General features: G+C 48.4%; 1 protein-coding gene across 1 annotated transcript in view; it reads left to right on the forward strand.

Moving 5' to 3' along the window:
* NOS1 (nitric oxide synthase 1) overlaps nucleotides 1–21,728 on the forward strand; it is a 171,793-nt gene that overhangs the window by 63,072 nt on the left and 86,993 nt on the right. The window contains 1 exon segment of the mRNA XM_073790105.1: nucleotides 15,583–16,724. Coding sequence (XP_073646206.1) covers nucleotides 16,021–16,724 — 704 coding nt within the window. The 5' untranslated portion in view covers nucleotides 15,583–16,020.

The following is a 21,728-nucleotide window of genomic DNA, read 5'->3' on the forward strand; positions in this document are numbered from 1 at the left end:
GCAGTGGTTGAGAGTCCGCCTGCCGATGCAGGGGACGCGTGTTCGTGCCCCGGTCCGGGAAGATCCCACATGCCGCGGAGCGGCTGGGCCCGTGAGCCATGGCCGCTGAGCCAGCGCGTCCGGAGGCTGTGCTCCGCAACGGGAGAGGCCACAACAGTGAGAGGCCCACGTACCGCAAAAAAAAAAAAAAAAAAAAAAAAAAAAACAAGCTCAGTTCATTAGCTCTGAACAGAAAGATGCTTCTCTGATCTGGGTTGTGCTGGAGTGTCTTCAGTTTTCTGTAGGATCCTTATGAAATCCTCAAAATGAATCAGGCGTTTGCTTTCATTTCCAACATTGAGATATATCCCTAGGTACTTTGAGGAAATGGGACTGAGCATTAGAAAATCAAATGAACAGTGCCAGGGCACTGAGACTGAACCAGCAGATTGTAGGGTAGAGTCCTGGATCAGTACAGCATCCGGTCTATCGAGGAGACTTGTTGAATAAGCTGCTGAAATAGGTTCAGTGTTCAGTCAACAAGTAACTGGTTTAGTGTCTGGTGAACTTTCATTCTGTGTTGTTCTGAGCGCATGTCTGGGGGCAGTGGGCGGCTGTGTCATATCAGCCAGGTGTACATATTGTGAAAATGGGAGAAGTTCATGAATACCAAGCAAGGCATTCTAGTGGTGGTACCCCAGGGACCCTGAGATTTTTTTGCACCTTCAAGGACTGTAGTAGATTAAACACGGAGGAACTTTCTTGGTGAAAGTAATGTGCTGTTGTTGAAAGAGTCCTGGGGTGAGAGCTGGGAGTGTCAGGTCGCTCCAGCAAAGATACTAACACTGGCCAGCGTTCTTCACACATTTGTTGAGGACCAGGTACTATGTTAAGTGCTGGGGTCACATAAGCACAGATTTTCCAAAACGTGGTAGATACTCCACTGGTGGTACCCATGTATTTATTGAGGTAAAATTTATGTAACATAAAATTCATCGTTTTAAAATATGCAATTCAGTGGCAGTTAGTATATTCACAATGTTTTACAACCATCACCTCTATCTAGTTCCAAAACATTTCATCATCCCAATAGGAAACCCCGTACCCATTAAGAATTGAAAACAATTGTTCAAACAAAGCTTGAACACACATGTTCAAAGCAACATTGTTCACAGTAGTCAAAAGGTGGAAACCACCCAAATGTCCATCAACGGATGAATGGATAAACAAAATGTGGTCCATGCATACAATGGAATATTATTCAACTGTAAAAAGGAATGAAGTACTGATACCTGCGACCACACAGACGAACCTTGAAAACATTGTGCTAAGTGAAAGAAGCTAGACACAAAAGGCCACCTATTGTAGGCTTCCATTTATATGAAATGCCTGGAACAGGCAAATCCATAGAGACAGAAAGCAGACAGGGAGTTGCCAGGCACTGAAGAGAGGGGGCGAAAGAGAGAGGCCGCTTCACTGGTACCCAGTTTTTTAAACATTTTATTCGGAAGTAATTTTAGACTTATAGATAGAAAAATTGCAAAATAGTACAATGATTTTCTTTATTATCCCTTATCCAGCATCCCCTAATGTTATCATCATTCGTAGCCATAATGCAGTTATCGAGAGCAGGAAATTGACAATGGAATAAGAGTATTAACTAAACAACAGACGTTATTTGAATTTCACCACTTTTTCCACTAATGACCTTTTTCTGTTCCTGGGCCTTATCCAGGATTCCATGCCGCATTTAGTGCGTTATTTCTCTTTAGTCTTCTCTGATCTGTAAGAGTTTGTGACTCTCTCCTTGCCTGTCATGCATTTGAGACTAGAAAAGATTACTGGTCAGTTATTTTCTAGAATGTCCCTAAATTGGAGTTTGTTCAGTGTTTTCTCATGATTGGAGCAGAGCGGTATCCATTTTTCAAATTTGCTCATTAAATATTGTCTTGGTAATAGAAAAATGTAGCTGGCACCTTCGTACCATGATTTCATGGGTGCTCTTCCTTTGGGTGAAGCCATGGTATGTACTTAAGGGAAAAATGAGTCAACTTTAAGGAAAAATAGTAAATAAATAATTGCACAGTATGAGACCGGGGTACGGCACAAAGATATGAAGGTGGCAAGACCGGTTGGCGGAACATGATATTATTTCATGGCATCGTCACGAGAGCCCTGCAAGTAGATGCTATTAATATTTGCCATTTTCCATATGAAGAAATAGAGGTGCAGAGATGCTAAATGTCATGCCCAAAGCCACAGCCAATCACTGACAGAGCAGGATTTGAACCCAGGACCTACAATCTTAACCATGACATTCCCCCATAAGCCTTTCTTCCCACCTCTGTAATGCCAGCTAAGATGCTGTTCACGGTGGCATCATTCTCTTTTTCTCTGTGATTTTATTTCAGGGGAAAATTTGCAGAGCTCTGGCCAGTAAGGCTGCATCAGGTGGGGTAAGGCTGAAGCAGGTGGGAATGTGTCACTCAGTGCCGAGGAAGGGATGCCTTCTAGGGGCTTACCAGGTGTACTGGAACAACCGGAGATAAAGACCCAGTCAGCTCAGGTAACCGAGGTGGAGTCACTAAGGAAAACCTGTAGGATCTGGGACTGTGTATTCCCTCCAATTGGAGGAAGGAGGCTGGTCTCCACTCAGATCTTGTTGGAATGAGTAGGCACAGACTGGCTTGACATTAAAAGCTCCATTTAGAGGAAAAGGTGTCACTCCAGGAAGGGTTTTTGTAAAAATACCAGGTTAAGAGAAGAAGCAGATACGGAGTTAAGGATGACTGTTGTGTGAAGCTCAGTAGCTTTAACCCGGGGAAATGAAGACAGGGTAAGCGTCAGCCAGAGGGCAAAGGCTGGGACAGATGCAGAGAGATCTCAGGAACATGGGCATCCCATCAGACACCTGGACCAACTGGGAGCACCCGTGACAGGACCCAAATCACTGAGCACATCTGCCCCTTCATTGAGCAGGTTCTAAATGTGACCTTCCTTGTCTCTCTTGAAAACTCACTATCTAGCAGGGTCCCACAGGTGTTTAGGGTCCCATAAATACCTACAGGGTCCTGGCAAGAAACAAATGAGTGAGGGGGCTGCATGGGGGCTGGGGGGAACTAGAGAGCTCATGCCCTATTTAAAGGGGGCATCACCTCTCACTCCAGCTGTTTGCTGACGTTGAGGAATGCAGACCATGTATGAATGCACCTTCCAATAACCTAAGAAAGACAGAAATTTGTCTTTCGTGTGAAACTTACAGTCATCTGTATGCCTGTGGGCTGTTGTTTGTAAAATCTGACCAGAGCCTTTTTGAAGCAAGTGATATCCTGGCTCTGAAGTAGACAATTTTGTGCAGAACGGTTTATAGTTGGGTGGAAATTGAAATTTCATTTGAAATTGCCATTTTTGTAGGTCACAGAATGGTTCAATATCTGCAGTTGTACATGGTTCAACCTGATATTACCACACTCCCTAGACTGAAGTGTTCTGGTTGAAGCTTCATTCGACTGCAAAAATGTAACACAGGCATTTAGCGGCAAACCGGACCAGTGTTTCACTCGGAGGTCTTCTTAAAAATGCAGATTCTGATTTGTAGGTCTGGGGTGGGGACTGAGACTCTGCATTTCTAACCAGCTCTTAGGTGATGTCTGTGGTCCATGACCACACCTTACATAGCAAGCCATTAGACCATGGCCATCATTGGTGATTTTAGAAGCTCCACTGAGATCCCCCCTCTTCAGCTCTCCTTTTCCTAAATCCAAGTGCTGTTATCCAAATATGTGAAGCCTCATTTATTTCTTCTTTCATTTGTAGTGGGCTATTTATCACTTCTCTGCAATAGATAAGAAGTGAACCAATCCCAGCCCTGCCTTTCTTCCTGGCAACCACCAGCTGGAATGGCCCTCTAGATATGGCATGGGCTCTCCAGTTCCCCACCATCTCCACCAGTCCCTCTCACCTCCCGCCTGGGCTACTTCATTCAATAGCTCTAGACTTGGAGATTGAGACTTTGACATATTGAGCACCTACTGTGTGCCCAGCAATTTGCTGTGCATTGAGGGTCCAACCGTAAACCAGGGAACTGTGATCTCTGTCTTCAAGGTGCGTACATTCTCATAGTTCATTAGAATAACCCTTTCTGAGAACAAAGTTGTTACTCGATAAAAGCTGGGTAAATGAAGGAGTTGTAGCAGGGGTCTCTAGTATGATAGTCTTAAGTTTTATTTTATTTTAAGAACTACATTATCACTTATGGCTGCCTTTAAGCAACACTAAATAAACTAGCTTTTTATCCTAATTATGAAATTGATCTATAATATTTACCTTGACAAGCAACTAGTATGGGGTCTGTGGACCCCTACAGGTCTCTGGGATATCTGAAAATCCTAGAATTATATGCACATCTTTTATGACAATTTGCCCCTAACCCCCACCTATCGGGGTATCCTCAGACCCCCGGTTATCAATCCTGAAGAGGTGAATAGTAATTGGGGACGGTTCACCAGGAGGGGACGGATGAGGAGAGAGTTGACTCCTTGGGCTTATTTTGAATAATCAAGAAACGGTATAGCCAGACAGAAAGGGCATGTACCAAGAAGGCTGCAGCTGACATCCTGAGATTAGCACTGCTGTTGAAAACAGGTCCCTGAGAAACTTTCCTAATTTCACAGGGAAGGCAAGGAAAATGAGCATGTAACCTGAGTTTGAGAAGAAATCATGCAACAGACCTGAATCCTAGTTCTGACTCTAAGAACTTTGGGCAAGTTCTTCCCCATCTATGAGCCTCAAACTCCTCATCTGTAAAATTAAGATTAATCCAGTAACTTCTACTCTTATTGCTTATTGGGTCAAGGAGTGCTTAGAAAATTGTATTAATGCTATGGGCCCCCTCCCCATATAAATTCACATATGCACTAATTGTGTGCACTAAAAGTTTTGCACACAATTCCAGGATTTTCAGGGATTCCTGAGCCCTGTAGGGGGCCCATAGACTCCATATTATGAATCATTGGAATGGAAAACTCCTAGAGTCCCTTTCAACTTCCAATTACTAAAGTTATAGCTGGTGATCAGGCCAGCTGAAATAAAAATACACAGTAGTACCTGGAAAGTGATAAAAGCAAAGACTTTGAGTTGTCGTTATTTGTAGGTGAAGTGATTGCTTAAAAACTCTGAAACTGAACATTCTTGTGGCTAAAATAGAGTTTAATATTTCTTTTAAAGCAAAGATTTTTGAGTTCCTACACACTTGGTTTGAATCCCTGCCATTGACACTAGCTGGATAAACTTCTATGACTTAATTAACATCTTTGAGCCTCAGTTTCAACACCTATAAAATGGGAATAATAATGTCATGTCCTTCATATGGTTGTTGCAAGAATGAACTTAAATAGTTCAATAAAGTTCTTACATATAAAAATGTTCATAATATTAGGTTGAACTCTAGGAAAGTGGAGAATTTGATCATTTACAAAACTGCTAATTCCATATATTTCAACCTAATTAATAAAAATTTAGTAAAAGATATTGCTTTGATAGCTGATCATTTATTCAGTAAATATTTTTTCTGTGTTTACTAGGTGCTAACATATTCTAAGAAGAGAGTCAATGACATCTTTCAATTCAAAGCACACCTATCTGCCTTAGAGTTAAGTGACCAGCAGATGTATACCAAGCTCATACCTCCTTTGGTGAATTGTTTTCCCTCCTGTCCTTGACCCTTGGCCCTATGTCCATGCTAATACAGGGTAACTGCAAATGCATGTAGCCAATCTGAGAGTCTTGATCTTTTACTTAAGTTTAAACCATTTACATTTATTGTTATTACTGATGTATCCAACATATGTGAGTTATTCCTGCTATTGTAAGTTTGTGTTTTCTACTTAATGTATTCTCCCTTTGCTGAAATTCATTTTTAATTGATTCAAGCCTGTGTGGATGCTGTGATCTATTTACAAGGAACTTTTGAGTTAAGGGAGCGGATATTATCACTCCTCCCTTAAAATAATCATTCTTACTTCTTCTTCCTTCCATGAGCACCTTTTGCCCTCCTCTTGACCCAGCTTCCCTGCACCAGAGGCACCCAAGGATGCCAGGCATGAGGAGAAACTTGGTTGAGTGTCCATTACCAGTGAGTTGCTATTTGGAGGATACTGTTCTTGATGTCCTCCTAAAAATAAAGACTCAACATTACCATTGCAGTTGACATTTACAGTTTACAAAGCACTCTTTCCAGCATCCGTCTTATTTAATCTTCACAAAAATCTTGGAAGCAGTTGTTATTACCTTTTCAATTTCACAAAATGAAATTGAGATTCAAAATATTAAAAATGGCCTGCCCCAGATCAAATACCCAGTAAATGGCACAGCTGGGGAAATGAGCCAAGTCAAGTCTATTTGCTGTAATCCCCCTTAATTCTCAGAATTAAGGAAGTAATGGCATCAGGAAATGTTGACTCTTGAAATATACTAAACTAAATTATTTATTACTACTCAAGAAGGACAATTCTATCAAGTGAGTTTCATTCATTCTTATCCTTTCTTTCATCCCATCATGTTCTATCTGCTTGTAGAAACCAGAGCTGGAAAGTCCTTCTGGACTTTTCCTTCTCTCTAACCCCAGACATCAGTCACCAAATTTTGTTGACGCAACCTCCTAAATATCTCTTAAATCTACCCACTTTCCTCCTTCCTCCCTTTCACTACCCTAATTCTAACCACCATCATCTCTCATCTCTGGCCTGCAGCAGCCTCCTAACTGAGCTGCCAATAGCCAGCCTTGCTTTTCCATCCATTTTCCATCCAGCATCTTAATAAAATCTAAATCTAACCACAGAACCTCTTTTCTCAAATCCCTCCGGCATTTGCCATCGCTATAAGAATAAAGTCCAAAATCTTTAACTTGACTCTCAAGAGACTGTCATGATCTAGCTCCTGAAGATCTCTCCAGCTTTGAAAGATGTTGACTTTCTTCTCCAACCACAGTGGACTTTGCCCAGTGCCTCAAACCTGCTCCCTCCCACCTCTAGTGCCTTCTCTCCTCCACCTTTTGCACCCCTTCATCTGGCCAACTCTGTATGCTAACTCTTCTTCCAGGAAGCCTTCCTTGACCACCACCTCTCAGACTATGTTAAGTGTTCTGTCCATGCTCCCATTAGCACCCTGTATTTCCACTTTGTTCTACTCACTATACTTGTCACTAATATCTCTCTCTACTCCCTGCTTCACCCCTGGCTTGGGAGATCTGAGGGTAGGAATGCTGTCTGTATTGTCTGTTCTTACTTCCCAGTGCCAAGCTCCTTGCCGACCCAGCTGGGAGCTATGTAAGGGTTAATGAATGAATAGGTGATGTGAATGAAAAAAAAAAAAAAGGAAAGAAGAGAGGAAGGGAAGGAGAGAAAAGGGGAAAGAAAAAGAAAGTAAAAGAGGGTAAGTTTTATCAGGGGTAGAATATATGTGCCATCTCCTTGTAATGACTCTTAAGAACTGTTTCAGAGACCGCTGGTAATATGTTTCCTTTTTATAGTAATGAGGCCACCCTCTTGGTCATGATTATGTTCACATATCTGGGCTGAGATACTTCATTTTCCTCGAGGTGTCATCTAAAAGTAATAGGAGCACCATGCACTTTACATGGATTATCCCATCAAATGTTTTCCCATTCACTTAGCCCCTGTAACTTATTGCTTCTGCTTGACAGATAAGGAGTCTGAGGCTAATAAATGGTAGAGGAGGGTCACAAACCCTTGTCTTTCCAGCTTCAATGCACATGCCTTCAACCCCTACATGACACTTAAGGTGATGTGGTGTGTCTGTCAAGAGTGGGGGCAAAGGTACATCTGCGAGGATTTTTGTGCCACTGAGGGGGTCCGTGGATGGAAAGAACTTAAGAACCTTCACCCCAAACCCTGGAATTTTCTGTCTGTGGGATGGATATAGTGCTGTACAGCTAGCTGAACTAGTTCATAGAAATGAGCTTTGCAAAATGAAGATGAAATGAAGTTTTCATAATTCCCCAGATCTATTCCAACATAGGGATGACAGCCCTGTAGCTCTCTCCTGCTGATGGACTGGACCAATAATACCCCCACCCCACCCTAGTGGTATTGACTCATCACCAACTTGCAGTGTCTGAGTTTCTGGCTGCTTCTGTTGAGTACGTTCCAACACACCAAATTCTGTTCTTTCAGGATTCTGAGGAGGAGCCGGTGACAGGCTCCCATTCCACTGAAAAGCAGGACCGATCTGTGTGTCCACAGCTCTTACCTGGTCCTTCTGCACAAAGTACTTGAAACAACATATGTCCATTGGGCACTACAGACGGCCAGTAGGATAATGGCTGCTTGCGTTTTAATTATTAGTAACAGGAGTGGGGAGAGTACCATTTATTGAGCACTTACCATTGCATATGGTACATAGTAAGAACTCAGGAAATACTAATTATTATCTCATTCCATCCTCACACACACACCTGAGGAGATACTATTATCATTCCCACTTTATAGATGCAAAAACTATGACTCAGAGACGCTAAGTGACTTGACCACCATCACAAAGCCACATGGAGAAGCTAGGGTTCAAATCCAAGATAGTCTGACTTCAAAGACCTTGTTCTTTTTTTAAAGGTGATACAAAAACATAGTACAAAATAAATGAACAATATGAAAGAATATGTAATAAAAGTGAGCTTCCTCCTCCAACCCCACCCTTAGCCTCCCAGTCCCCTTTCCCAGAAGCAACTTCTGTTACCAATATCTTGGGTGTTTTTCCAAAGATATTCAGTGGATCTCCAAGCTTCCATGGAAATATAAATGAATACATACAATGGGTATGCAAATATATTTATATATTGGTGTTCTCCACCTTGCTTTTTAAAATTAACAGTGTGTCTTGAAAGATCATTCCCCACTGGTCCTTTTAGATCTAATCCCCCCATTTAATGCCTGCACTGTATTCCATTGCACGGATGTACCATAGTTTATGTAGCAGTTCTCTATTAATGGATACTCAGATTTTCTTAATCTCTTGATATTCTGAACAACCTGCAAGGAAGAGGGGTGTGTGTGTGTGTGTGTGTGTAAGAATGTTTTTCCAGTTTCTCTGTAGGGGAAAGTCCTAAACATTGAATTGCCAGGTCAAAGATCTGTGCAGGGCTTCCCTGGTGGCGCAGTGGTTGAGAGTCCGTCTGCTGATGCAGGGGACACGGGTTCGTGCCCCGGTCCGGGAAGATCCCACATGCCGTGGAGCGGCTGGACCCGTGAGCCATGGCCGCTGAGCCTGCGCGTCCGGAGCCTGTACTCCGCAGCGGGAGAGGCCACAACAGTGAGAGGCCCGCGTACCGGGGGCCTGTGCATTTTCAATTTTGATGTGGATATTGTCAAACTGCCATTCAAAGAGGCTGTACAAAGCAGCGATCGAGGAGAGTGGGGATTTCCCAAAGCCTCCTCTCAGGGTGTGCTTTCAAACGCTGAACAGTCCTTCATCCTCGCCCTCCTGACTCTGATGCTCCTTCCTGCCCCTGAGGTGTGGGCATTATTAGATCTGGGAAGATCACGGACAAACTGTAGCCATGAAACTGGGGGAATTATGTGGCTGGGGAGACCCCCTGGCAGCAGGGCGCCCGTGTCTCTGGGATCCCCAAGACACAGAGCGCCAACTTAACCCCCTGGCTTAGAGAGGTTGGCGGGTTTGTAGCTGTGATTTGCTGGAGTGGGAGAAAGCACGTCAGTTTGATTCCCAGGTGGCGCTCTCTCTGGGGAAAGACTGCAAATTAGCAGTTCCGGGGATGTAAGGAAGTTGGTTGTCTTGCTGTGTTTTGTTGTTTGGTTTTTTTTAAAGAGCACAGTTGGGTTACAGTTTTGGTCTTTTGTTTTTATTGGGGGTGGTGATATTTTGGTTTTTAAGACATGGAGGGCTTGGGATTTGTTTTTAAATGAGATTGGAGGGAGATGGGAAACAGGGTCGTGACTTCATTAGAGATTTTGTGGGTGTTCGAACTGAAAACAGCCGGGAGTTCTTCACAGGCTGGATGTTGTTTTCTTTAATATTTAGTGGTAATACACATTAAAATGGTAATACCTGTGATTTTAAAATAATAATTTAAATGATATTCAAATAGGGAAAAAAGGTAGTGCAAAGTCTGTCTCCGTCCTACTACTGATGTCCAATATTCCTCCTAAGATGCAGCCAGTGCTACCCGTTCCTTCCAGAATATTCTCTACATTTACATGTGCAGAATGTATGCATTTGCACCTTTCTTTTTTCACCTAATGATATATCTTGGAGCTCATTTCCTACCTGTAAATAGAGATCTGCATCATTTTTTAAATGAAACATTCACTATACAGATGGGTTAGATTTCAAACGACATTCGAACAGCAAGATGTTAGGTCCTGGACTATTAGCCTAGGTGATCCCCTACTATGACCTCTCTCTTCACATGGTTTGAGGTGGGTCTTCTCTCTCCCCCACTCCTACCCCCATCACACCTAAAATTCCCAGTGGTCAACCTCAAAAAGTGACGAGACGTTTGCTCACTGTCTGTGTCATTTTTCTGGCTTCTTTAGAAAGCAGGAGTATCTTCTGCCTGCCTAGGTTTTAGTAGATGCTCGAGGGGACCTGAGGGACAGTGGGGTGGCAGGGAGGAGCTCTGGTCCAGGAGCCACGACAGTCAGACTCGAGACCTCCATTGCCCAATGGCAGTGCAGTGTGAGCACGTGTGTGGTTTTTAACTGTATAGTAGTTGCATTTAAAAGCAACAAAAGCAACAGGTGAAATTAATTTTCATAATTGTGCTTAATCCCGTATACCGAAAACATGATCCTTTCAACATGTAGTCAACATTGGAAATTATTGAGATATCTGACATTCTTTTTTTCCTCCTAGTCTTTGAGACCCCACGTAGAGTTCACTCTTTTTAAAATTTATTTATTTATTTATTTATTTATTTATTTATTTATTTTTGGCTGTGTTGGGTCTTCGTTGCTGCGTGTGGGCTTTCTCTAGTTGTGGCGAGCGGGGGCTACTCTTCGTTGCAGTGCGTGGGCTTCTCATTGTGGTGGCTTCTCTTGTTGTAGAGCACGGGCTCTAGGCGCACGGGCTTCAGTAGTTGTGGCACGCAGGCTCAGTAGTTGTGGCTCGCGGGCTCTAGAGCTCAGGCTCAGTAGTTGCGGCACATGGGCTTAGTTGCTCCGCGGCATGTGGGATCTTCCCGGACCAGGGCTCAAAGCCGTGTCCCCTGCATTGGCAGGTGGATTCTTAACCACTGCACCACCAGGGAAGTCGAGATTTCACTCTTACGTCACATCTCAAGGAACCAGTCACAATTCAGGGGCTCCATGGCCACATGTGGCTAGTGGCTGCCCTATTGGACAGACAGCTCTAGACACCCCCAGCTCTGGCTGATCCACGTTGAATGAGCACCCTCCCCCTCGCTTCTCCAGGCCTCTGCTTCCTTATTTTTGAGTAGGGGAGCTGGGCGATCTTTTGGATTTTAATGGCTGCTCATCATCCTAACATGGGCCGACTTTCAGCGCTAAGAATGAAAAGCCATGGGCAAGCCAGAACAAGCGGTTCTCCCTATTGTAGCTCAATGTCCACATCTGTAAAATGGGGATGATTGAACGTGATGAGTCAGGGTGAGGATGACACCAGGGCAGCTGATGCGGGTGTGTTTGGGGGGAGGTATCATCTTAGGGGATTGTCTTTAGGATTAGCATCAACCCTGGTGAGTGCCCAGCACCCACGTGCTTAGAGCCGGGGCTGCCCTCTAGTTTCCTCCTCTGAACCTCAGTCACCTTGTCCTTCTGTAAAGTGGGGATAAAAATGACACGTGCTTTACAGAGTCGCTGTCAGGATGAAATAAGACACCCATGCAGAGGGCTCAGCGCTGTGCCTAGCACACGGGAAACTCTCCATCACTAGAAACTGCTGCTGTTACCATCCCTCCAGGTGCAGACACGGACCCAGGATGGGGAGTGCCACACCCAAGGTCACACAGCGAGACGGTAGTAGCAGATGCTGGTCTATTGTGGCTCCCTCCTCCCTGGCGGGCGTCCCCAAAAGTCAGCCGTGAATCTCTTCGCAGCAAGATAAATGAAATAAATACACCTGAAACCACTGAACTACTCCAGTAAGCCTGGGTCCAAGTACTGTTTCCATGGTATGTGCTGTGGCGCGCACATGCATGTGATGTGTTTAAAATCACGGCTCCAAAGGTCTGAGCTAGGTTGGCGGGATCCCCAGTACCCGTCTTCCTGTATCCAGTGCCTCATACCATGACTGGCGTGAGATTCCGCTGTGTGCTTTCAAGCATAGGGCCCCCTTCTACATGGCACATGACGTACATTTGGAGAGGCTGTGACGGAGGAGAACGTGCACTGAATTAACAACCAGGAAACCCGAATCACTACATATTATGTAACGATAACAGGAAGCCATTTCTTCTGAGCATTTGCTCTGTGAAGTTACTGAAAGCCTTGCACTTACTATTTTATTTAATCCTCCCAGTTACCCAGGGAGGGAGGAATTACTTGACCCATTTTACAGATAAGGAAGCAGAGTTTCCGAGAAAATAAAGAACTCCCCCAGAAACACACAGATAGAGCCAGAAAGGACCTTAAAAATCTTCCCTGTGGCAGAAGGGGGGACAACCACCCCGGGCGGCCCAGGATTGAGGCGGCTCCTGGATACTGGACATTTGCAAAGAAGGACAAGAGGCTCTCCTTCCAGCAGCATAGTGTATTCTTTGGGGATATCGAACCTGATCACGGTCAGCATGAGGATGAACACAGGGCAGCAGATGAAGGTGTGTTTGGGCTGGGGGAAGAGGGATAGTGTCGAGGGATTATTATTAAGATTAGGATTTTGCCCCTGGTGAAGGTTCAGAAGCCACTTGCTTAGGCAGAGAGCTTGTTCAGCCCCACCCTGTCTCTCAGCAGACGCTGAATATCACTGCCTCTCCTAAGCCCTGCCTCTCTCCAGTTCCTTCCAAAGATCAAGCTGTCTTTCTAGGGCCAAAGTCTGAGAAACAGCACTTCAGTTTCCCAAGCAGCAGCCAACAGCCTCCTCTGATTTAGAAAGCGGCTGAGAAAGAGAGAGGAAAAGCTGGGCGTGGCCAGGGAGGTTTGTGGGTTGCTTTATTTCTTTTTTCTTTTTTTTTTTTAAATTAATTTATTTATTTTTGGCCACACTGGGTCTTTGTTGCTGCGCGCGGGCTTTCTCTAGTTGCGGTGAGCGGGGACTCCTCTTCGTTGCGGTGCGCGGGCTTCTCGTTGCGGTCGCTTCCCTTGTTGTGGAGCACGGGCTCTAAGTGCACACGGGCTCAGTTGTTGTGGCTCATGGGCCTAGTTGCTCCGCAGCGTGTGGGATCTTCCCGGACCAGAGCCGGAACCCGTGTCCCCTACGTTGGCAGGCAGATTCTTAACCACTGCGCCACCAGGGAAGTCCCTATGTCTTTTTTCTTAAGCCAAGTCCTGGCTCTGTCTTTTGGCAAATTCTGGCCAAGCCAGTGTGGGGAAGAAGAGAACTGGGGGGCCCCGCCTCCCCAAGAGCTCACCTTCAAGTCCCTTCTTGAATTAAAGAACGGAGCCCAAATGCCAAACTTGGACACTCAGGAGAGATCTGGAGGTTCCAGCTGTCTCTGCCTGCAACTAAACAATGAGCATCCTGGGTTTGGTACCCAGAAAAATGGGGCTCCGGGAGAGTTAAGGAAACAACAGCCGGGGCGGGGGCTGGGGCCCAGGTAGCGAGGTGGACCAGTCCTCCCCAGTGAGGAATGACATAGCGGTTCTGGATGGTTTTCTCTGCAAACCAGAACCCCGGCGGCAAGATGCTGAAAGACACTCCGCCTGTCAACACATGGGCCGCACACGCTCACACACACAGCAGAGAAATGACACAGCACGAGGGCGATGCATGAATATACAAAGAGAGAAACACACACACACGGCGACACCAGATGGAGGAGGCAGCCGGGCTGGGTCTGGGTGTTCATGATCTGCTCACCCACAGAGAGGGGCTGGCGGAGTTGCATAACGCAAGCTGCAACAGGGGCAGGTTGAACTTGCTAACCACCACCCGCCTTGAGGGCGATCCAGGAGGCAGTGCCTCCTTCTCAGGGTGGCATCTGCACCCACCCCCTACTCTCAGAGGCAGCAGGAGTTTATCAGCTGCCCCAGCCCTGGGGCGACCCCGGGAAGTCGCTAAAAGGAAAATAAGGGAGTGTCACTTTGTTATAGTGGCAGGTGGGGGCTCCCTCCTTGTGCGAAGGCATTTTGAGGATGCTGGCAGCAAGGGCTGCCAGGGTAGAGAGGAGACTGGGGCTCGGGCTGGGGGACAGGAAATGAGATGGAGGGATTCTCTTCCACCCCTACCCCCCAACCCCACCCACACACCACAGATCACCTGCCCCCACCCCAGACACGTAAGACACGCTTCCACAGCTGCCCGCTGTGCACGTGCCACAGGTGCACACACCTCACCTGGGCCACAGCATCTCCAGCTGGCCTCCCTATGGGCCTTTGTTATCCCATTTACTTCTCTGAGCCTGGGGGAGCTGGTGGGAGTTGCAAAAATCACTAGATTATAAACTTTTTTAAACTAGAGTATCAACTTAAAAGCTCCTGCTCAAGAGTGGGGCAGATTTGAGTTCAAATCCTCCCTTCACCGTCATTCTGCACATGACCTTGGACAAGTCACTGAACCTGCCCACGTTTCAGTCTTCTCGTCGGTTGAAGGGTTACTGTGAAAATCAAAGGAGAAAAAAACTTAAGAATGTACGTGCTCAGCAAGTGCCCACTGTCTTTAGTCTTTGGGGCTTTTTCTTCTTCATTCCACAGATATTCGTTGAGCACCAGCTGTGTGTTTATCTAACAGTCCACGCTTCCTAACGTTTCTCCGTTAGGGTTTCAGACAGTCTGTGGTACACAACTGCTCTCCGGAGTTTGGTGTGGACCCCCGTCTTTGGTATTTATTATACCAATTTTGGCTTATCACGGTATGGAATGTGGCCACGTCTGTCCTTTTGAACCTGGATTGTCGATCATTACAAAAATGGTCATAAAATCCAGTTGACATCCCTCATCGGTGGTTGCATAGAAGGTGGCGTCATTCCCTGTCCCGTGGGTTTGTTGTGGGCGGGCTTTGGGAGCAGCCAGAATGGAGAGCCCAGTGATCTCTGTCGACCGAGCTCCTGACCTGAGGATGGAAAACGCTGCAAAACTCGGAGAGCCAAAGGCTGCGTGACGGGTTGGAGTGGTGACTTCTTGCGGCGGGAAAGAGATAAGAGAGGTCTTCTGGTTCTTGCCATTTGATTTCTGGGGCTGACTGTCAGTGGTTTCCCCCAAGGAGCCCCTCGGTCTCATAGGGCTTCGATCCTGAGGTTGAAACCAGGCAATATGAAGCTACCTGCAAAGGTATGCCCCTCGAGGAAGAAGGATTTCATTTCTAGGTTGGCTTCAGAACTCCAGAGCATCTTATGGCTAGACTTCTCAGTTGGCTGCGTTTCCCATGTTAGTTTTGAAGGCGGTGTTGGACACTCCACATGCATCTCTCTCTTTTAATTCTTTTCTTCCCCTCCCTTTTTCCTCCTCTTGACCTCAGGAAGCCCCAGATTGGATCTGCGTCTGACGGGATGGCGATGCCCAGAGGATAGTGCCCGCTAGCATGCGTCACCTCTAGACACATCCACCAGACACGTTTGCTCCCCGGTCTGCCTGACCTGTTGCTTAGGGACATGTCCCGCTGCTTCCCCTGACGTCTGCCTGATCAACCATCGCTTCCTTGGAGAATAAGGAAGGAGGCAGACACAGGAAATCATGCCACCGACAGCCCAACGACAATGAGTGAGTGACGCTGAGTTGACGTCAAAGGCAGAGAAAACCAAGACCGAGAGCAGCTCGCTCTCCAGACTCGCCTTGGCCCCTGCAGCGCCGGCCCCCAGCTCCTCCTCTCGTCACAGCCAGAAGCCTGGCCGCTCCCGGCAACATCGTCTCGGCTTGACACATTTTGAGGTCTTCCGACCCTTGGACACTAGACACCATGGAGAATCACATGTTCAGCGTTAAGCAGATCCAACCCAATGTCATCTCTGTCCGCCTCTTCAAGCGCAAAGTGGGGGGCCTGGGGTTCCTGGTGAAGGAGAGGGTGAGCAAGCCACCTGTGATCATCTCCGACCTGATTCGAGGGGGTGCCGCGGAGCAGAGCGGCCTCATCCAGGCCGGGGACATCATTCTTGCCGTCAATGGCCAGCCCTTGGTGGACCTGAGCTATGACAGCGCCCTGGAGGTGCTCAGAGGTATCGCCTCCGAGACCCATGTGGTCCTCATTCTGAGGGGTCCCGAGGGCTTCACCACGCACCTGGAGACCACTTTCACTGGGGACGGGACCCCCAAGACCATCCGGGTGACACGGCCCCTGGGTCCGCCAACCACAGCCGTCGATCTGTCCCACCAGTCGTCAGCCAGCAAAGAGCAGACCCTGGCAGTGGACGGGGCCACGGGTCCTGACAATGGGCCGCAGCACGTGCCAGACCAGGGGCAGGAAGCTGGCTTGCTCTCCCACACCAATGGCCTGGCTCCCAGGCCCCCAAGCCAGGACCCTGCCAAGAAAAGTTCTGGGGAGAACAATAAACTGCTCAAAGAGATAGAGCCTGTGCTGAGTCTTCTCACCAGTGGGGGCAAAGGGGTCAATGGAGGGGGACCTGCCAAAGCGGAGACAAAGGATGCAGAAATCCAGGTGGACAGGTAAGCTCCACAGGTGCATGTGTGTGTGCGTGTGTTGTACGCGAGCAGGTATTGCGACTGTCTCACAGCCCAGAAGCTAACCTGAGTGTCTCAGTCTTCTGCACACGTACATCCACTCAACCACGCTTGCCTCTCGCCCTGAAAATTGCTGTTGCAGGAACGCAGTGGGCGTAATGTCTGGCACGTATCTCTTGCCGTGACACCCAGAGTTCATAATCCTGGTAGCTGAGGTCCTGTCTTCCAGCAACCCCACAAGGTGGGGATTTTTGCAATCCACATTTCACGAGTGGGGAGACAGAGGGTCAGAGAGGAGGGGCCTTTCCCGAGGTCACCCGGTGATGACAGGCACGTGTACACGGCAGGCTTGGGCGTGGGTGGATGCCGAGGCTCTGGGGAGAGAGAGGAAGCGCAGAGAGCTGAGAGCTGGGTAACCCTCAACCCAGACTAGCTCTCTCCTGGTAATGGCCGGTCCAGTGCAAGGAAGCTTTGAAAAGGAGGAAATGGAGGCAAAGTAGAGAATTGGCCCTGACGCCCCCCAAACGCTGGACTTGCTCAGGTTATATGGGAGCCAAGGCTAGCACTTGAAGAGCTGGGTACCAGCCCCTCTGTATTTGCCAGATTGCCATTTTCTGAGTCTCTGGGGAAGGAGAGCTGGCAACACAGTGGGTGATTCTAGCTCCTTCTCTGGCGAGGAGTCAGCAGCTGGACCAGGTGGTCGGGAACCAGTCAGGAGAGAGAGAAAAGTTTCTCTCCGCCTTCTTCCACTCCCATCTAAGGTCTAGCACTGACCCTACAACCCGCAGTGTTACTAGGCGGACCCTTCTTACTTACAGAGGGAGGCTCAGGTCTGAGCCCCCCGAGAAATCCAGGCCGAGATTTCCCAGCTCCCTCCTCAAGGACCCCTGAGTGTCCCAAGAGCATTTAGAGGTCACCAGGAAGTCCCTTGGGGGCCTGGATTAAAGTAGCTCCCCAAGACCCTGAATGTATTCGTTTAACAAATGTCTGTTGAGGACCTACTGTGTGCCACACTGTTCTGGCACTGGGATAGAGCAATGAATAGACAAGTCCTCTGACCTTGAGAGTGAATGAAATTGACAAAACCCCTGACCTTTGGAAGCTTACAGTACAGTGGGGAAGATGAAGATGTAAACTGCGTAGACCGTTCGTCATACGTGCTAAGTAGATAAATAGAGCGGGGAAGGGGATAGGAAGTGTTGGGGAGGGTGACATTTCAGATCAGAAGCTGGTGGGTCTCACTAGGAAGGCAACACGGGAGGACCCAGAGGAAGGGGGAGAGGGGAGGCTTGCAGCTTCATGGGGGAGGGGTGTTCCAGGCAGAGGGAGCGGCAGGTGCCAAGGTCCTGTGGTCAGGTGTGCCTGACACATTTGAGGAACTGCATGGGATCCAGTCCTCCTTCCTGGTGGGGTGGCCCCCACACTACCCTTTGGTGGGCGCCTCAGTCCGTGGAGCCCACCCCGGCCACCATTGCATCCTGGGGCTTTTCCAGCGTCTGACACCAGGGCAAAAACTGAACCAGTGCCAGGGAGACCCCAAGTAGGAAGGTGGAGGCTCTGTCAGAAGGCTTGGGCAGAGGGGAGACAAAGGGCACCTGCTGCCCATCCAGCCCCTGCCCTCCCAGCCACCCCTTCACACTCCTGTGAGTCCCCTGCACACACCCTGGAGCCTTTCCCACACCTTGGGTCCTGTCTCCACAAGGGACAGTGCATCTTGGGCCCAAAACATAGGCCACGGTATGGGCAGAGCTGGGCGCCCCCAGTGCCCTGCTGTCCATTTCCAGAGCTGGGGGCCAGGATCAGTCCTCAGGGTTCTCCTGGTGGAAGGGACCTGGTGCCTGATTCTCCCTCAACTAGGGAGGTCCCCCAGGCTAGAATCCAGCCCTCAGAGCAGCCACCTCCCAGGGGTCCCTACAGCAACACACCCAGTGGAGATGACGTGTTGAGCCTTGAGATAGCTTCTGGGCAGCCAGCAGGCCCCCCAGGTCTCGCTCCGTGGACTTAAATTCTAAGGCAGCTGTATGGTCCAGAAGCAATCACTGGCCTTGTTTTCCAGGAGGCATTGGAAGTGTCTGTCCTCAGAGGCTCCTGGGCACGGCCTTGCCCCCCTAATCCTATACATGCCCCCCATCCTCAGCACCACCTCTCCCAGGAGGGGCAGCAGGGCAGTGAATGGGGCCATCGCACCGCGTGGGGCAGCTGAGCCCCTGTACCAATGTCCCATGTACTTGCTTCTGATTCTCAGCTGGGCACAGGGTGGGCGTGAGGTGTGAGCCTCAGAAGCCCCGGGGGCTCTATTTCAGTCCCACCCGGGCCCCGGGAGCCTGAATCGCCAGGTATGATGTGGAGAAGTCCCTCCTATCGCTGGGAGCTGGGCCCTCCATCCAAGGAGCCAACGTGACCGCCTCTCCCAGCTGACAATCCGAAGACAGGACTGTTGGCTGCAAGAGGCCGGAGACAGGACACCAGACTGAGATGAGATCATCGAGTGCAACGAACTTTAATGGGAGCCCTCTTTGTAGCCAAGCCCCAAGGGGCTTCTCCAAACACCATCTCAGGGAAGCAGCCTTGTGTCCCCAAGAGTGAGGGAGGGACACAGCGGTCTGCTGCGGGGCCCTGCTCCCGCCAGACCTATGTTACCACCTCAGGAGGTTACATCTGAGCTCTCAGCTGCCCTCGTCCATTCAGGGTCCTGCATCCAGGGAGCCCACATCAGTCTCACGTGCAGTGTGATTAACCAAAAGTAGCCGAAAAAACTGCTTTGGGGGAGGTATGATTTGGGAGAAAGTGACCCAGGGCAAGTGTATGTCTCCACGAAACCCACTAAGACGAATGGTTCTAAGTTTGAGTAATACTGTGTAATAGCACGTGTTCCCCCAGTTCAATGGCTACATGCAAAGCTCCCCCACCTTTTTTTTAACAAATATTTTTAAATGTCCCCTTCACTAACCAGAAGCTCATTCATGGAGCATAATACCTACCCGCACTTTACATTTTGTAAATCGATATAACGCCCTAACTATAAAACAAAGGAGATAGAGCATCAGAGTCAGTTATAATAAAAGAGCCTATAATTTAGTATATCAGTGCACAGGCATGGCTCCACCGGAGTGTCACATGTTTGCACCTAAAGATAGACTTGCTGCAAACACGACGGCGGCAAATGCAGATTGACACAGGTGTGTTGTGCTGGCAACTCCAATGCCACCTACAGCGTCACCTTGGTGATGTGATTTTCCAAAATGGTGAATGATTCCTGATAAAACGATGTCCTGTCTTTCTTTGATTTACCCAACAGTTGCGTGCATGGAAAGTTCAGTGTAATTTAAAGCCAAATTTATACAGAAGCCCAAATTGAGATCTTGGCTGAGAAATTGAAGCATGCTTTTCTATCTTAGTGGGTGTCCAAAGTTTGTGTGGCAGTCTGGATCCTTCTTCCTTGAGTGGGTTTGTCGCTGGTATTGCAGGAGGCCCCTCACCACCCCCCACCATGCCACCTCCCTCCCGCTGTGATGCCTGGAGCACTTGCCATCACCGTAACGACCACAAAAGCGCTCCCACAGGTTGCCACACTGTCTGCTCACGGCTGAAATGTGTCTCGTTACGAATCAGTGTCCCAGTCCTCCAGGAGCCTCTCCATCCAGGCTGCTTTTCGGGGTGGGGTCAGACTGGCATCCCAGATGTTAGATGGCAATGAGGCCAGCTGCCTGCCAGGCCCAGAGCCCCACATCCGGGTCACACTCAGTGTCCGCGGCATCTGGGTCCGAGCGGAGGCTGGGCCGTCACTGGTTCTCAGCAGCGACCTGGACTCTTCTGCCCTCTTGGCCTCATTTCCTTCCTCCGTCCTTCTTTCCTCCTGTCTGTGGACTGATTCCCCTGTCTGTCTAATCCCTTTCCCTCACGGGGCACCCCTAATCCTGTTGTGTGGCGTGCTGGCCCTTATCTGTGGAGAGAAGTGATATTTACTTTAAACACAGTCTCATCCCTTCATCCCAGGGGGGAGGTGGCCCTGGCAGGCGGTGGCAGCAGGTGAGGGATGGTCAGGAAGGAAGGTGGTGATTTGGGGACCTTCTGTGCTTGGGAGCGGTCACTTTAAAATGCTGCATGTCAGAGGATATCCAGGTTGCTCAGCTTGCTGCCCTGAAGGAGGGTTCTAAAGAGGCCAAGGTCTCCGGTCCAGCATCCATCTGGACTAGCTGGTCAGCCTCGCCCTGTGCCCTGATAACTTCTCATCCACTCACAGGGCCCTTGGTTACTTACAAGAGTACCTTCAGAATAGTCAACTCTTCCGAGCCTGCATGAATTCAGCTCCCTAAGTAGCACCTGTAGTTTTAGCCCCCGTTTATATAAGAAGGAACTAAAGCTCAGAGAGGTGAAGCAGCTTGCCCAGGGTAACACAGCACTGGCCACAGGGTTCTATCCAGGTTCTACCTAGACGTCTTACAGTGAGCGTCTACAGTTAAAGAGAAACCAGACAAGAGAATGTGGCTGGAGGAACGGAAGTCAATTTCAACCCTATAGAATCAGCTTAATCGGGGGAGGTGGCCTCCTTCTATGACAAGCCTGAGTTTTATCATCATCATGTTGGTCAGCCTCTGCTGAGCACTCCAGATGGGGCTGGCCCCAGGCTATGGTCTTTACATCAAGTAATTCACTTTCTCTGCATAGCACCCCGTTTTCCTGATAAGGAAACCAAGACTCAGAGAGGTGCAGTCACTTGTGCCAGGTCACACAGCCAGCCCATGGCAAAGCCAGAACTCGACCCTAAACCCATACTCTTGACCTCTACTAACTTTGTAGATTGCACTGTTGGCCACAGCGCCCTTGACCACTAGCCATCAAATTTCTGAGGACATCAGAATATTTTCTCAGTCTGAAGGGGAAACCGAGGCCCCGAGGTTGTCGTCTACTAAAGACAGCCCCCCTGGAGCACTGATCTCAGACCGACCAATGACAGCATTGATTCCAGGACTGTCTGCATTAGAGAAT

The sequence above is a fragment of the Tursiops truncatus genome, chromosome 13 (assembly GCF_011762595.2).
Source record: "Tursiops truncatus isolate mTurTru1 chromosome 13, mTurTru1.mat.Y, whole genome shotgun sequence".
NCBI lineage: Eukaryota > Metazoa > Chordata > Mammalia > Artiodactyla > Delphinidae > Tursiops > Tursiops truncatus.